Consider the following 17,276-nt stretch of genomic DNA (forward strand, 5'->3'; position numbering starts at 1 on the left):
TTCGGCCCGTTCGTGGGTTAGTAAATGTGCCCCTTAGTCTGGTTTCTCTCTTGCCTCTGTAATTGACTACCTGGAATTTATTGCTTCACTGATGATTTAGTGCCAGTTTATCTGCTACCAAAGAGTGACCAAAATGAATAAAAGTAGTGACATCCAGTTGAATATCCAAAAGGAAAATATATAGTTTCATAAGCACAATAATCACATTGTAGGGAGAAAAATGACTTCACATATTCCGCTTTGAACTTCTCACCCTGTGCATACTTTTGTCATTGATACTGGTGGACAGCATCTGCTAGTCCAGATCAAAAGCTGTATGTAGTCCAGATGTGTTAAGCTGTCATTGTAAAAGTAAACAGTCGTGATGGACAGAGTGCTAACAGCAGCCAGTGCTCCATTCTGCACGGCGGTTGCTGCAAGTCAAGCACGCAGGGATCTGGTGCCAATGCTCTCAGATATCCCTTCAGTCATCGATATTGAATATATTGTATCATGTTTTGTTTCTTTTACAAGAGTAAGTGTAGGTTTATACATTTTAATCCAGAATTACATTCAACCAATTGTCCAAATTTTAAAGAAGAAAGTTAGACAGTAGAATAGAGACAGTCTATAGCTACATGTTAAAGTGACTTTTTTTATTAGGTAAAGTAAATTATGGGTTTAAGTCTCTGCATAGTTGCCAGCAATTTATTATTTCAAGGGGCAGTTTATCATTTCGCTTTTGCTCCATACAGTATGTGCATGTAAAAGTAGTGCCACACTCACCATAAGTTGCGAGCCAAGTAGGCATGGTCCTAACAACGCTCTCTAGTCCTAGGCACCTCTTGTCAATATTTGCAGGTGGTTGTGCGAGTGTAAAGGTGGCCATACACTGTAAGATCTGCTCATTTGGTGAGGTCACCAAGCAAGTGGATCTTCTCCCAATATGCCCATCTATGGGTGGACGATATCAGGCTAATTTGCTCATTTGGCCCTAGGGCAAAAGGCACCATCAGCTTGGGGACCGCATCAACAAACTAATGCGATCCCTGATTGGATGGAAAAAAAATAAAAATCAAACCTGCCTGATCACTATCTGGCAAATTTCAGGCCAGATTTTGGTCGGGGAAGCCTGCTGGTCATGACCGATATTGGCAGCTGAAATCTGCCCGTGCATGGCCACCTTAAATACAGACAGACTTTTTTCAAATACAGTGTAAAAACCTGCAACATTGTGAATGAGAGACAGATATAAACTGCTTTTTCCTCCAGTTATGTTTTTCCATTTGTGCTAGTAATAGGGTAAAACATTAATATGAGGCATAACAAAAGTGGTTGTAAAGGTCATACATTTATTGGCTAACTATGATGATAATCAAAGCAAGGTTTCAAAACATTTCAATTCCTTCTTCAAATCTGATTTGTGCTAGATATACTCAGGTTAAAATGGTCTGCCTTTCTGAACTATATCAATACCTATTACTTACCAGGATGTCAATATAAAACATCATAGACAGCAACTATTTGTAATATCAGGATTCCCTAAACTGGAAAGTCCTCATATGTTTAAGTAAAAGTACCGTGTGACCTGTCCCAGCAACATTTTTTCAGATATGGCCAGATCATGACCACAAAATCCTATACAACAGAGTTACACTATGGCATGTATTCCTTAGTATCTATAACCAGTGCTCTCTATGGATCCTTTGCTTTTATTTTTTTTTTGCAAAATTATGGTTTGCAGTCTGTTCTTATATAGCAGGACATTGCAGCTATCATTTCCATACTAAAGAAATATGTATCAGAAACTAACAAAGAGCAATGATGACAAGCTCCTCTGGGTAGGGTCACCCTTTACCTTTTGTATTGGTCATTGGTTGTTTTGTATGTTTTTTCTTGTATGTTTAATGTATACACCGATGTAATGTACAATTCTGTGGAATATGTGAATGTTTTATAAATACATGCTAATGATAACAGCTCTGAGTAACTGTACAGGTTCCGGACAACTAAATTAAATGCATCACATCAATTAGCTCTGGTTTGGAGTACAGTTTCACATTAAGGCCAGCAAACTCACAACAGGAATTCAAGATTAGACTTTATACTTTTTTAAAGGCTATACATTTATGTATACTAATTAATTTCTTAACCAATTTGCTGCTTCTTATCGCTTAGATAAGTTACACTAATACACATAAGGTACACTAATGTAAAAGACAACCTAAACGAAAACGATGGATTTAAGTTCTAAGGGAGACCGTAGCCATGGAGTCTGAGAATAATGGAGCCCTGTGCACGTCTGAAACTGCATTTAATCCATAACATATTGATAGAGGGTTATGATAAAGCAAAAGGGGAAGAATTATACATACATCTCTTAGTAATTCCATTACAATAATACAAAAGGGAAGAAACAAATATTGTGGCTGTTCTATGTACAGCAAAACCTATATGTTTTAATTTTAGGGTCTTCTACTTTGTAAGCTCTGAGTGCCTTCAGTTCGGACACACTCCTAATAAGAACACAGCCTTTTGTACTTGCGCTTACTCCCAAAAGGAGGCCAAGGGCAAATACCTCTCCTACTCTACTGTAATACCAGGCATTTTTAATGGTATGGAAGTGGATTCTGCAAGGATCTCTGCAGACTGCAATGTTGTCACAATTTTTTTTTTTAAATATAAGAAAAGGAAGAAAGATCCAGATGTTGTACTACAACTCTCTTCCCTCAAAGTGGTTGGAGTTTATAGTTCAGCTGTTGGCCACAGATGCTTAGATATTCATGATGCCTTTATTCCTAGTTATTCGCTAGTTGTGCATAGTGTAGTGCAGTTATTAAACAGCATGGATTCTAAGTATATAAGTGGTTATAGATTCAATCCTGGAAGGCAAAACACATCAGGATAAAGAAGCTTACAGTTATGTGATGATCCCCCTGTACTTAACAGGTTGGGAGAGCACATGCCTAACATTTACTGGTTGTACTTAGGGGTCAGCAGTGATCCTCCCCAGACACTAAATCATAATCTTCATGTTTTTGGTATTTCACATTCTAGCCACAGTTTCAACATCGCATATCCCGTGACATTATGGAATGATAAATCAGCAGGCATGACAGCTCCCTTGTAGAGACTGGTACGAACTTAGGATCTGCCACAGCCAACACCCACAGCTCCTGCCAGATGTCTTCATAAGGTGGACATATTTAACCCCAAACAGAACTAAAAGAATGGCAGTTACAACTATTTAAATAAAACAGCAATTTCTTTGTAACATTTCTACCAGCCACCTAGAAAGTCCTATAATTCTGAAAAAGAATTAAATTCACACCATGCATCCATTATAGCAAAGAAAAACGTACAAATATTAACAGAATACGTGTTTTTTAGGGTCATCTTTTCATTTCTCTGCAGCACGTGGCTGGGGATTCCCTTGGAGCTGAATAGGTTAAAGGCAGACACAATAATGGCAGTTAAAATTGCCCTTAAAAAAAATTTGTTTGCTGGAGGACATTTCAGTTTGACAGATGAAAATCACAATTATTGCAGCAGACTGCTAATGTTACCTCAAACAGGCTTATGGAAGAAAAGAAATGGATAAATATCTCTGTCCCAGATATTTTTACAAAAAATAATTGAATGTAGACATTATTATCTAGTAATTACAGATTAACCACCTGGATTGTTCAACCAGCTCTGCTATAGATTTGCTTTCCAATCTTCTGGAATAGATCAACCTAATCTACACAATATCTGGATTATAAAGGGAAAAAAACCCATCTTTAACAAAAGGATAACTTTCACAGTTTCTATATCTAAATGCACTATTTATACTGTATTTGATATGGGTATTTAAGTGGCATATAAAAGGTCACTGTAGATATGTGTCGATAGACTTAGCCTAGCAATGCGAGTGAACAACATTAAACAAAAAACATTAGTCTGAATTTAAAGCAGTAGAGACTCACTATTAGAATTCGGTCTCTATACAGAGCACTGGTAATGCCCTGATTAAAATATATAATGCAGTTTTGTGCTCCAGCTTATCAAATGATGACAGGATGGAACAAAAGTGTCCCCAAAAAGGTGATAGCCAATGGGATTTGAAGCCATAAAAGAGGAGTATGAAAAAACATTGCCCAAGCCTGTTTATGTTATAGTAAGGGCATAGGGATGCTAGTTTATGAATGTCATTCTTGAAAAAAAAAAAAGCCATATTTTCTCATTTAAATTTGATCCTTCTCTCTATGAATAAAAAAAAAAATTCAAGTTTTGAAAACTATAAAAAGAAACATTTGGTTCATCTAGTTTGCCTTGAATTCCCCCAGTAAACTCAGCAGCGTACCTTGATCAGTCAAGTCAAGTGGGACTCATTTATCAACACTGGGCAAATGGGCAGCAAATTTGGCCAGGGTTTATAAATTACTAGTACACTGTAACAACATATCAGGCAAAATATAAAATATCAACTAACCAGAGTTATGGCACATGCAGCTTCTACTGAAAATTTAGCAAAACAATAGTTATAAGGGGGTGTGAGAACGTCATACTTTTACAGCAAAATGTTTCTCTGCCACAAAGAAAATGTCAGACATAATTGTCTCTACTTTTTTGGCGTGCCATTATGCAGAAAAATTACTGGCTCAAATGTTTCCTAGCACAATTTTTACCATTTATAAAGCAAATCTCATGGATATTGAGACTGTTGAGCCTCAATACATGCATTGGAAAACCAAGAAAACAGTTTTGTGCAATTTTATTGGTACAGATTAGGCCAGTTAAAGGGGGATCTGTCACCCACATAAAAAAAAAGCTGTATAATAAAAAGTCCTCTGCAAAATAGACAACCCAATAAACCTTTTTTTTTTTTTAAATTAAAAACCATCTATACCTAATAGTTAACAATCATATAATCATTAGCTAACAATCATATATTGTCTATCTATGCCTAAGGCATAGATACAGAGCAATTACTTTCACTTTCCATTCAGCACTTTCTATATGTCACTGCACTCCTCTCATTCCCCCTCCCTCCTCGTGGCTTATAATTGTGTATCTTGTGCAAGGCCATAGGCAACAGGTCCAGGGACATAAACAAGATGTAGGGATGAAGCAAAGCTTTTCTTAATAACAGTGTTCACAAAATGGCGCCTGCCTGCATGCTGAGCATTTTAGATTAAAGGAAACTAAATTTGAATACTTTATACAGTGTAACTAAAGTTTTTTTTGCTTAACTAACATGATAGAAAAGGATTTGGAATTATTTCTTAAGGTGATAGGTCTATTTTAAGGCTATTTGATATGTATGCCAGTGGAGAAAAACTGATCCACTGCTTTTCACAGCTTGTACATGTGTTGGGTGTAGGATCAGCCTGCCAACGTACACAAACAGATTTTGACATGGAATCCTTAAAGTATGTATTTTCAAGTTGAAATCCTCTCTGTGTTTGCACTGACAGGCTGATCCTGTGTCTGTCAGTGCACACAAATACAAGTTGTAGAAGCAGGGCCCGAACTAGGAGTATGCAGAAGAGGCACCTGCCTAGGACAATGACCACCCTCCCCCGGGTGGCACTGTGTGTGTGCACCCACACACACTTTGGGGGAGTGGGGGGAGGAGGTTGCAGGGGTGGGGTGGCTGACCAGGTTGCCTAGGGCATCCAGTCGGCTTTACTACATTGGCATATGTACACCCCAAAAGTGACCAATGTACCTTAAGGTGGCCTAGCAATATACGTAACAATAATGGTCTTTTGTGCGACCATTGGTGGCAGGAAAGATCGTTTCCACCCTCCACTGACATTCAGGGCTGAATCGTCAGATACTATAGGGATTCAACCTCCACCTTCAGATTCGGCAGCCTTTTGCGAAATCGGTTGCCTCTTTGAGCAGCCATACACGCACTGAATATTGTACGAAATGAGGTTTTGTACGATAATATTGGTGCATGTATGGCCGGTTTTGGACTACATGCACACTTACCAAATACAAATATAATATATCCCGACACATTTATTTTTCATTTGATACAAAATATAACTGACAAACTACATCAGCTTTTATGGATATTATTGTCTGCACACATAAAAAGATAACCAGCTTGCATTTTTTTGTGAAAAAAAAAAAAAAGTTTATATTCGTGACTTTCAGGATGGCAATTAAGAGTCTCTCCTCCTCCTTGGTATCTGGTGTTTGTTAGAACAGGCTCATCTGAGCAGGTCTGCAATGAATCTCTGGCACTATAGGAGTTGTTTGGCTTTTTCTAACCCATTTACTGGTCATTTATATAATCACACTACTCTGCAAGTATGCACCATTACACAAATACCTTGCTGGAAATGATAAGAAAAATGCTCCAACACCAGCAATTTCTAAATTCCAGACCGATCTGGAATGTGGGGTTTACAATCAGCCATCTTTAGAGACTATTTGCCTGGAACTTGAATAGTGAAATTCTTGTTAATATTACACCCCTAATATCTTAATACACCAATACTTTTTTCATTAAAGGACATTAACCCAAAAAAATATTTTTTGCCTAATACAAGAAAATATACTTCTAAAGCAACTTTGCAGTATACATTGATTACAAATTTGTAATGGTTTTATGTTATTTGTATATATAATTGCCATTAAAAGCAGTGTTTGTCTATCCTTTTCTATTTTCTGCCCTGGGGGCTCTGGCGTTTGAAACAATATAACACTGACAGATCTGTCTTGCTTTTGCAACATTGTTTAAAAAACCATAACCAGAAGTTAAGCAAATGCTGTTTCAGTTGCAAATATTTAAAATTTATAAATAAATAACTTATTAGGAAAAAAACTATTTTTTTGGGATGACGTCCTTTAAATTACAGGGTAATGGATGGACAATGATATATATCAATTTTAAAAACAGATGTGCTAAAAAAAAAGTAAAATTCCTAATTTAAAAAAAAAAAAAAAAAAATCCATGCTGTGAAGTTATGTAGTACTTTATATCAATGTTATCACCAACAGTGTTCTTACAATAAATGAGAAGACAAAAGGTATAAAACTAAAGACCCCACGGTCATTCCTTACACCAAACAAACACAGAAGGCTTGATTTATTAATGCCATGGGTGCACACCCTGGGTTTGGCAATGCACCATGAGCCAGATTATAGCTGGTGCGTACAAGGCAGCCCTATACTGCCATAGGCAGGTCCTGCATCTCTCAGATATCCCTATAGCCTGGGTGTCTGAATGATGCAGATGCCAGGGGGCATTCCAGGGGATACCACCTAACTGCCCCCTCTGAATGCAGTGCTTTCAAAACACAGGGTCACTTAAGGGTGAAAACACACAGAGCTATTAGTAGCAGCTAGTGATGAGCGAATCTGTTCCGTTTCACTTCGCCAAAAAATTCGCGAATCTTTCAAAAGATTGTGGTGCGGCAAAAAAAATTGCCTGCGGCTATTGTTATATTGCTATAATTTTTGGACGTGCGGCGAATTTCTCCGCAGCAAATTTTTTCATCCGTTTCGCGAAACAATCAGTCAATGGCGAAACATGGAAATTCGCCGCGAATCCATGCCTGGCGAAACATTTCGCCCATCACTACTAGCAGCTACTCGTCACAGCTACAGAAATAGACTATACTGATCATTTACTGATAAATATCTCTATGAGCAGTTTAGCCGAGGCAATGCTCAGTATTGTCTATGGCAGGGTATTTTCTGACAATTAGCTGCTACGAATTAGCTCTGTGTGTCTTTATCCTTAAAACACAAATTTGCCCATGGGCAGTAACCCATGGCAACCAATCAATTATTGCATTCATTGTTCTGCCTGCAGGTGGCTGGAAAAAGCCAAATTGCCCCGGTGTTGATAAATGAGCCCCTAGAGTGCTGTAACCAGAGCAAGACACACAAATCTTTGCTTTTCTTTCTAGGAATACAAAGAACTGGGGACAACATGCAAAAAAAAAAAAAAAAAATAGGTGCTTTGCACTAGTTTTTGCATTTTGTCCCATTTTAGGTAAGGCAAGCCGAAAATTGCATGCTGAGAATATGCTACATCCGCTTAAAAATCCTCCTAACTGTGCCTGCACTCGAATGCATTGAATACGCTCAGGTGCAGGCACATGTAGCCGATATCCGCCGAAAATGTAAAGTCTAGCTTTTTTAGTCAATATCTGCTACATGTGCCTGCGCACAAGTGTATTCAATGCATTCGGGTGCAGGCACAAGGTAAGAGGATTGCCCCATAGCGGGGTGTATTCTCGGTGTGGCATTAGAAGGGAAACCCAGAAACTACATTTAAAAATTTCCATAATCAATTTGATTTTTAACCGTTAATTCCATTTGCTTGTTACTTAATAAAAAGATAACCTTTGCTTAGGATGTTTTCTGACGGTACAGGCATAGGATCTATGATCCGGAATACTTGGGACCTTGAATCACCATACCTTAAGTCTGCTAAGATATTACTTATGCCCAATGGATTGTTGTGCCACCAATATTAATTCAAGAAACTACTGTTATTATCACAGAGAAAAAAAGCATTTTTAATTTTTAAAATTATTATTTGAAATCAGATTGTAATAAAGAACAACATTTATCTAGGATCTTTAAAATAGAGCGCTGATCAAGGGTCTAAATACATCTCACCCTGCTATAGGTCTAATAATATTTAGGACAGCAAATAGGTCACCTCTTAATTGTAACTGTAACCCACTGCGTTGGGTCCCTGAGGGGGCCAGCATAAGAGCTTGCAAACCTCTGCTCTATGACCACAGCAGTCCTATATCATTTCCAAAAAATTTTTATACTATTACATCTCACCATAGTGTGCCTTGCTCTTATCCAAGCAAATTTTTACCAGCAAAATGAGCAGTTTTAATACAGAAGGAATGTTATGTACAGTACAGATCCCTGAAAAAGGCATAGCTTATGTCCCGCTCTTACTCTGGATAGCACTACTGTGAGGGTGTGTTTCTTTTCCAGAAGAACTAACGCTAGCAGACATAAATATAATTATAAAAAATGCAGAAGAATAAGCGTGACAGAACAAGTCACCAGCAAGTATTGCAAAATATCCATGAATGTGACTTGCCTTGTCAAAACAGATAGGGGCCGTCTGTGCATGCCAGGGCTCCCTTGTGAAAATGCCACCTGAGGTAACAAAACATCGCTCTTTGTGCAAGTGAAAAATAAACTGGGAAAGGAATAGGGTTTCACCATTCCTTGCAGCAACTACAATACACATTTTATGGGACACTAAAAACAGGTACAAAAATTAATATGCTGTATATGTGCCTTAAAGCTGCACTTGTATACTAGGCAGCGGTAAATTGCAGAATTAAAAGAGAAAATAGATCTAAGTATCTTACTTTAAAGTGTTCAAATGCCATAAGGGTTAATACATGGCCTTGCAGAAAGTAGCCCTTTGCCCGCCCCCCCCTCCATCTGCTGGGGGTAGTGTGGGCTACTAGGTAGATATTTTAGCCATTTACTTGCAATCAAAAGTACTAGCCTTAAGTTTAAAATGGAATATATATATATATTATTTATAAGATTTTAAAAGAGACAGGATCTTATTTTGGCAATAAAAAAAAAATACATTTCTTCTTTGCAAGTTTACGCCACCACTGTTTTGAAACATCTAGAACAACCTACAGTACACCAGAATAGCACCATAAATGTATGCCCACTAGGTGAACCATTGCATAAATGTCTATTCTATGACCCAGCTAAAGTAATATGGCAGCTTTCACTCATATATGCAAGTACGCTTATAAGGGTGTTAATTAAAGGAACAGTAACACCAAAAAATGAAAGTGTTTTAAAGTAATTAAAATATAATGTACAGTTGCCCTGCGCTGGTAAAACTGGTAAGTTTGCAACAGAAACACTACTATAGTTTATATAAATAAGCTGCTATGTCAACACGGGGGCAGCCATCGAAGCTGAGAAAAGGCACAGGCACATAGCAGATAACAGATAAGCTTTGTAGAATATAATGGGGTTTTATCTGTTATCTGCAAAGTAACCTGTGCCTTTTCTCCTGTAAATGGCTGCCCCCGTGGCTACACAGAAGCTTTATTTATATAAACTATAGTAGTCTTTCTAAGGAAAACACACCAGTTGTACCAGTACAGAGCAGCATTACATTATATAGTAATTACTTTTATACACTTTCATTTTTTGGTGTTACTGTCCCTTTAAGAGAGTGTATGCTGTGCTCTATGCATGGAATACAACAAGTGTTTAAACCTCTGCAAATATGCAGAATGGACAAACTGGCAATAACCACACTAGACATATATAAAAATAGATAATCTGCCAGCAGGTAGTGAATGCTCTATGACATGGATATTCACCGTAGAGCTCTCCAGCTGTTGCACTACAGCTCCCAACATGCCCCCATAGCCAAAGGCTGTGACAGGAAATTTTTAAACAGCAAGTAAGTCACCCAGCTGTGTTGGCAACCACTACCTCCAATAGTAGAGTTGCCCACAAATCTGGCTTGAAAGCCGTTATTTTCCAATAAAAATGTGGTATGGAACAGAGCTAAGGCAAGCTAAGGAATGCAATGGAGAACTGCAGATTTCCTATAAAATGTTTTCTGTTTAAAAGTTTTCAAACTGAGCTTTTCTGTCCCACCACCTCAAACCAGTACTATTTATTATTAGGTTAGTTCTGGAGGAGATCCATGCCTACTCCCTACTCCCTTTGTCATTGTGTGATGGGGAACGTATGTGGGACAAGCTGATCACAGAGATGGAGGAGACAAACACAGCCGACAAACACAGCCTTCCAACCCAGAACAGTAGTAAATGGAAATGCATTCAATTAAAAAGGAGCCATCTTAGCAAAGGAATTCAACCTGCTGGCCTGGGCTGCTGCAAAACTGCAGTTCTCTGCACACACTGCTAATACTGGGAATTGTAGTTTAAAGCAGCTACAGGTTGGAGATTTCCCCCTCTCATGTGACAACATGATGAGAAGCTTTATGATGAATCTTAGACTTGTATCTATAATGTATGTTTCCCAATCCTGTTCTTTGTCAGGGTTGGGCTGTGTGAATGTGACCATTGTGCTTTGAAATTCCTCTGCCACGGGCGGCAGGATGTTCCAATCAGGCACCAGCTGGGACATGCAGCAGTATTCCTGCTAAGGTCACCCACATTAACCTCTTCCTTTCCACACACGGCCCATACTTCTTTACCTCTGTGGCTTTTACTTTCCTACCTTAACACTTGGCATGGTCTAGCAGCAGCGAATAGACCAACATTCTCGTTTTAGGCTCTCCCAGCTAAGCAAAAGCCTAGATGCAACCCAACATTCATATAGCTCTACTCCAAGAAACATGGCTTTATGTAGGTTGTTTTATATTGTGCAATGCTAAATAATAAGGCCTAGGAAATATTGCATTGCCCCAAAACCCTCTTGTGCAGTTTAGTAGGAGCTTGTTTTTCATATGTGAACTTTACAACAGGCTTTTACACATGGAGCAGCAATTTACAGCTTGGTCCCTCAGCTTATGAGGGACCAAGCTGTGAGGAGCTACCATGCTCAGCAAGATATGTTGTGAGTTATAGTCTTGCAACAGATGCTTCTCTTTGTCTGCAATAGAGCCATAGAGCAATTAAACTAAGGTGGGCAAAACAAAAAGAAAATCTAATTTTGGGAGGAACTTTTTCCTACACAGTCTCTATATTGGGTTTTCTCAATAAGACATACAAATAAGAGAGTTACAGTAATGATTTGTTTGTGAATCCACACGGTGACTCTACCTAAGCTGATAAGATAACCCTGCACTACACTGATGAGCCTCAAGAAGGGTGAAATCGGTCAGAAGTTGGGAATCTGATCAGCTATTATCCTGGCTTCTGCTTTAAAAACCCAGTGGGTGAGCTTAAGCCTATAGAATAAACCCATATAACTGGGATTTTCTTGGAGCTTGTTTGGAATTCATTCCCAGAATTCATTTTGTTTATTTGTATCTGTATGAGGCAGTCTCCTCAACCCAAATTATTTGTTAGTACATTTGAAAGAAAGCTAATACATACACATTTCTTTGAAATCAGCCATAAAAACAAAATATAGGCTTCATCCCCAACATAATTTCACTGCTTATCATCCAGTGGTTAATGAGGATGTATGCATTGCAATGTCCCAAACATACCAGGAGGTACCAGCCTGCTTTGCAACCCAAAGGCATGAATCATGATCTGAGAAGAGACCTACATATGTGCTTAGGTCAATTGCCTTTTGAAGGAAGCCAAACATGAAGCACATTGCTCAGGCAGCATAAGTGCCCTGCAGAGTTAATAGTATGGGAACAGGCATGGCAATTAAAGGGCGTTTGACATGGCACAGGTGGCTGTAATCACAGTACAGTTATTACCATCATACAATCCCCAGTCAAGGATCACTGCACTCAAAATGGCCAGTTCCTCAGGATAGCGCTTATTTTAGGATTGTAGCATGTGTAACATAAACTTTGGAACAACCCACGTGTGCCCCTTCTGAGAATGATTCTGTACGGTTATGCTGGGACTTATATAAAATAATTCTGAAAGATGCTTTGGGTTCTGGGTTTTCTCTTAAGATGTGCAACACTTATGTGGGGGGATGGTCCCAGAATGTCTTACATTTAAATTCACCTTAAAATTTCTATAGAATTCTAGACTTTAGATTGCTGTAGTATGAGGAGAACATAGCAACCAAGGACACTTTTAATAAAATGGAGTGTGCTAGGGTGCAGAGAAAAATGAAATGCCATCAATTCAGAAGTGTCCATCCGTGATTAATCAAGTAATCTGGTTACCTTAATAAACTCTTTATGGATTATTATAACCACCACCACCACCACGTATTTACAAAGCAGCAACATATTCCACATATTCTATATACAGCAACTGTACAAATTACATAAAAGTTCTGGCTCAAACAGGAGGCAAAAAGGACCCTGCCCATTAGAGTTTATTATCCAAAAGTGCCATAATCATTGGATCTCATGTTCTTGGCACAGAGGTCCTTTGTGGTGGTGTGTTCTAGAGCAAAATACCCATGTATTGGTCCTTATTACTTAAAAGCCAACTTGCAGATCTACAGCCTGCTGCCAGAGTATCATGGGAGTTGTAGTGCAGCAGCTAGAGGCTATACAATAAAAACATGTGACACTGGCATCCTTTTGCCTTATAGCAAACATATAGCAATACCCTAATGGTGACTCCCCCCAGGACATACTTTCCATGTATCCCAGTTGAAGTGATCTGGTGTGCTTAATATATAATAGGAGTTTCATTACATCTAAAGCCACTATTACAAACAAGCAATACTACATATATGTGCCCCTAGCATTAAAGCAGTGACCTATTCAATGTGATCTCATTCTAAAATGCTGGTTAACATGTATTTGATTGTTACATATGCATCTCCTCTATAAAGATATTATAGAGTCCTACCAAACAGAGTAATGGCCTCTTACCTCCCCAAGCCAGTGTTGGTGGCTATGTGGACACTTCATATGTGTAGCTGCTGCAGGTAGCCTCATACTAGTGTCTGGGACCGAAAGAGAACTAAAGGATCATTTGCAGGAATTTATCAGGGGGAAGGTCCCAATTGGATTCTCTGAGACAGGTGTGACAAACTGATTGTCACCTCAGCTTGTCACCAGCTTCTCACTTCATTAGTCGTTAACCTGCACAGCTCCACCCTCCTGCTAGGGCAAAATCCTCTAACACCTGGGACTAGTTTTCAGCAGCAAGTGCTCTGCCAAACAGCTTCTGCTCACTGTTTATTTTCTCTTTAGCGTGTATGGGAGATGCTGCAGTGAACCAAAAACACACTTTAACCCTCTGCACATCTCTTTCACAGTCACCATCGATTGCCCACCCATGTAGTATGTCTTGTTTCAACCGCTGAAGAATATAATCTTGCTACATTTAAAGAGTTGATCAAAACTGTCCCCTCAGGCCAAAATTAGGTGGATTAACAAGTCTAATGCTCATTTACCTATTTACTTAATGGGCTCTTCAGAGCACATAGCGGGACACCAAAGATCAACAGCTGTAAATGTGAACAGCAAGATTGTTTGCCACAAATTTACCTCTTTACTGTTCAGACATCAGCTGTAGCAATGGGCAGGATAGCCTCTATAAAGGACAAGTGGCTGTGGGGCAGAAAATATAATAGAGGAAGGTGGTGACAATACGGTTAATATCAATATTTCCTGGCTTATGGCCCTTCAGCTGTAGTTAAACTACAACTCCCAAAGCTTCAAGGCTGTCTTGGGTAGCTCAAAAACGAAAAGTTCCATTACATTAGACAACCCTAAAACAAATATATAATTAGTACATAAAAGTCTGTTTTGCCCTGGGGCCCACCATCAGCAGCTATAAAAAAAATTGGCAGTTGCTTAACAAATGCAAATTAGAGCCAACTTGAGGTGATTTAATATATACAAATACAGTTGCAGTTACAAAGCAATGTATATTCAATTTTAAAATTTCCCTGTAATCTCCTGGTAACCTGAACTATGCACTGTGTGGGGTCATGCTTTAGCAGTGGCCCTGTGTTATCTGTAGTGCAACCAGTGTTGTTGTACTATGCCTATGAGTATGTGAGGGGGTTATTGGGTTTTTTATGGGCTGAAAATAGAGGGTGCCAGGCATTCTCATCTGTGTTTGTAGTCTGGAATGCAGTAGTTTAAATTTAAATGGTCAGTAAAGTGAATACCACTTTTTGTGGTGAATGGAATGTTGCCACAAGCTGGATGACCCTATATATTTAGGCTAATGCCAGACGTGGCGTTTTTATGCTGCATATTTTCTAATTCTCTCGGTGGCTGAAAAACTCACAATATCATCATCCATAGAAATAACTTAAACAGTCTCGATGGAAAACACACTATGTGTAAATACGCTAGAAAACGCGTTACCACGGACTTTTCATGTGTTTGCCGAAATACACCGTTATTTGCACAGCAACCTATTCCTATGTATACACAAAGGCAGCTGCCAGACCTTGCGGAAATACGCAGCGTTTTTACTATTTCGCACTATTAGCACCATGGGAAACAGGATTTGCTACGTCACCAGTACTAGGCTCAAAAACACCATAGTCAGGGGCTGTGTGGGTTGTGCAGCATTTTTAGGCAGAGAAAATACGCAGCGTAAAAACGCCACGTCTGGAATTAGCCTTAGACCCTCTTAAAACTGTTGAACAGTATGAAAATGTTCATTTGAAAAATATACCTGCACCCATGTCATGCTCAGTCACCATTAGCTCAAGTCAAAATAATGTGTATATTATAATTAGCCAATGGCTTTAGTGTTAGTGACTTGGGTGGTAGGTTGCAGCATTGAGTAGAAAATGCTAAGCATGGGCAAAAGGTATGGTGGCTAATGTAATACACAGTGCTGGCATGATCCACTGTGTGACCTTAATAAATATGCTAGCTACTTATCTTTGCATTGTAATATACCTTTAGCCATGAAAATGTAATTTATTTTTGTTGCCATTGAGTAGACATTTATCATTTGCTTTTTAGTCTTTAGCTCTTTAAATGGTATTGGTGGATGGTTTCCCCCATTGCTACCCTTGAATGGGGAACAGTAGGGGACTGATAAATCCCTACTCCTTTTCATTGGACTTTAGCATAAAGCGGCTGTAGATTCAGGTTAAGCTGTGAGGTGTTCAAAATGCATCACCTATTCCTATAACAATGACAAGAATGTGGTTGCAGTATGATTCTTTGTGGACTCTGAGGAGTTTGCAATTCATTCTACTTATGAGGATCAACTTAATCAGGTGCCAAATAAACTATCTTTATGTTTGGAATGATAGGAAACCAGAGAAATCCACACAAACATGGTGGAACATACAGACTCAATGTATACAGTGCCCTAGTTGAACCCATGCTGCCAAGACCAAGAGCACAATGTATACATGCACACACCCTGCCACAAGTAACTTTGCTGTTGCCTTTAGCAACAAATGGTTCATTCCCATCCTTTATGGCTTAGCAGCTCCTGAATTATTTAGGAGCATACCAACAGTAAACATAATGTCCTAGGCCAAAGTGTATTTGAAAAGTGGTGGCAGAAGACTCGGCTGGAGGAAGAACATGCTGACTATTATTCACAGGGGAACCAAATACAAATGGATGTGGAACTAGTTGTCTAGTTTCAAGTGATCTGATCACCCTGCTTTAGAGCAGAACGCACAACTGTCATCTTCTACTGTGTTCCCAGGCATATCCTGCATATATTGAAGCTTAATGCACATGAAGTACAGTAACTGGCATATAAGTTCTGTGTTGTGCACTTGCTCACCTATGTTGGCATAGGGAATGCCTGTTATTTTTTACTGCTTACCATATTTTTTTTTTATTGCAAAATTAATACCTGATTGCTGTGTAACTAGCCCTTAGCAACCAGATTACACAGCTGGAACTTGGGGTAGGCAGAAGAGGTATATGCTGATGTGCAACAATGGAGGTGCTGAGCATGTATCTCTTCTGCCTGCATTAACCTAGCTTTGGGTCTTCTTTAAGCCTGGCACAATGAATCTCCCCACTCGCAGTTGAACTGCTGTCTCGCTATGGGGGGATTCAGGTGGCTGGTAATGCTGGGTAGATGTGATGGTGGCCTGAGCCAAGGTGTTGTGTGGGGGGAAGGAATATGGGGTGATCGGGGGAGGGGCATGCATTGGGAGCCTTCACATTAGGCCTGGCATTGCCAGACTATTGTTGAAATGGCAAGCCTGAGAGCTGTTATTCTATGCAAATTGCCTTAGATTTCTGCATCATACTAACTAGGTTAATTTTAAACAAATTACCCTTCAAGCCTTGGTGCAGATTATGCAGAATGAGCTGCATTTTTTTAAATCACAACCCTGGGAGTTGTAGCTCAACAACAGCTGAAGGGTCATATATAAAACAATCCTAAACAAAATAAATAATCAGTTTATGAAAGTCTTTTATGCCCTGGGGATCCCCACTGGCAGGTCTTGCATCATTTGTAATAATCAAGTTATAAATAAAAAATGCATTTGTAAAAAATGTGTCCAACAGTGTGTCACATTGAAAAATCACTTACATTTGATCTCATAGCAAAATATAAAACAAATAAATATTCTTTTTCTCATAAGTAACAGTTCTGAAATGCTTTATGGCTGAAATTCTTGTTATCTCTACAAGCAAACATTCTTTCTGACCACAACAATGACACACAAGGTGCTTTGCTGCCAATGTTAAATAATGGGCAACAAAACATCTAAAAAGCTTTGTCACTGCACACAATGTATATTGTTGTGGGTAATTA

At 38.9% G+C, this 17,276-nt stretch overlaps 1 protein-coding gene across 3 annotated transcripts in view; it reads right to left on the reverse strand.

The window, feature by feature from the left end:
- Positions 1–13,611, reverse strand: part of bnc1 (basonuclin 1) — a 58,760-nt gene extending 45,149 nt beyond the window's left edge. Inside the window, exon 1 of one of the 3 annotated variants that reach the window (XM_004912617.4) lies at positions 13,439–13,611. In XM_004912617.4, coding sequence (XP_004912674.2) covers positions 13,439–13,504 — 66 coding nt within the window. In that variant the 5' untranslated portion in view covers positions 13,505–13,611. The remainder of the gene's footprint in view (positions 1–13,438) is intronic. The other 2 variants (XM_004912619.4, XM_012959517.2) reach the window with 2 other exon arrangements.
- Positions 13,612–17,276: the final 3,665 nt, after the last annotated feature.

This window comes from Xenopus tropicalis, chromosome 3, assembly GCF_000004195.4.
Source record: "Xenopus tropicalis strain Nigerian chromosome 3, UCB_Xtro_10.0, whole genome shotgun sequence".
Lineage (NCBI taxonomy): Eukaryota > Metazoa > Chordata > Amphibia > Anura > Pipidae > Xenopus > Xenopus tropicalis.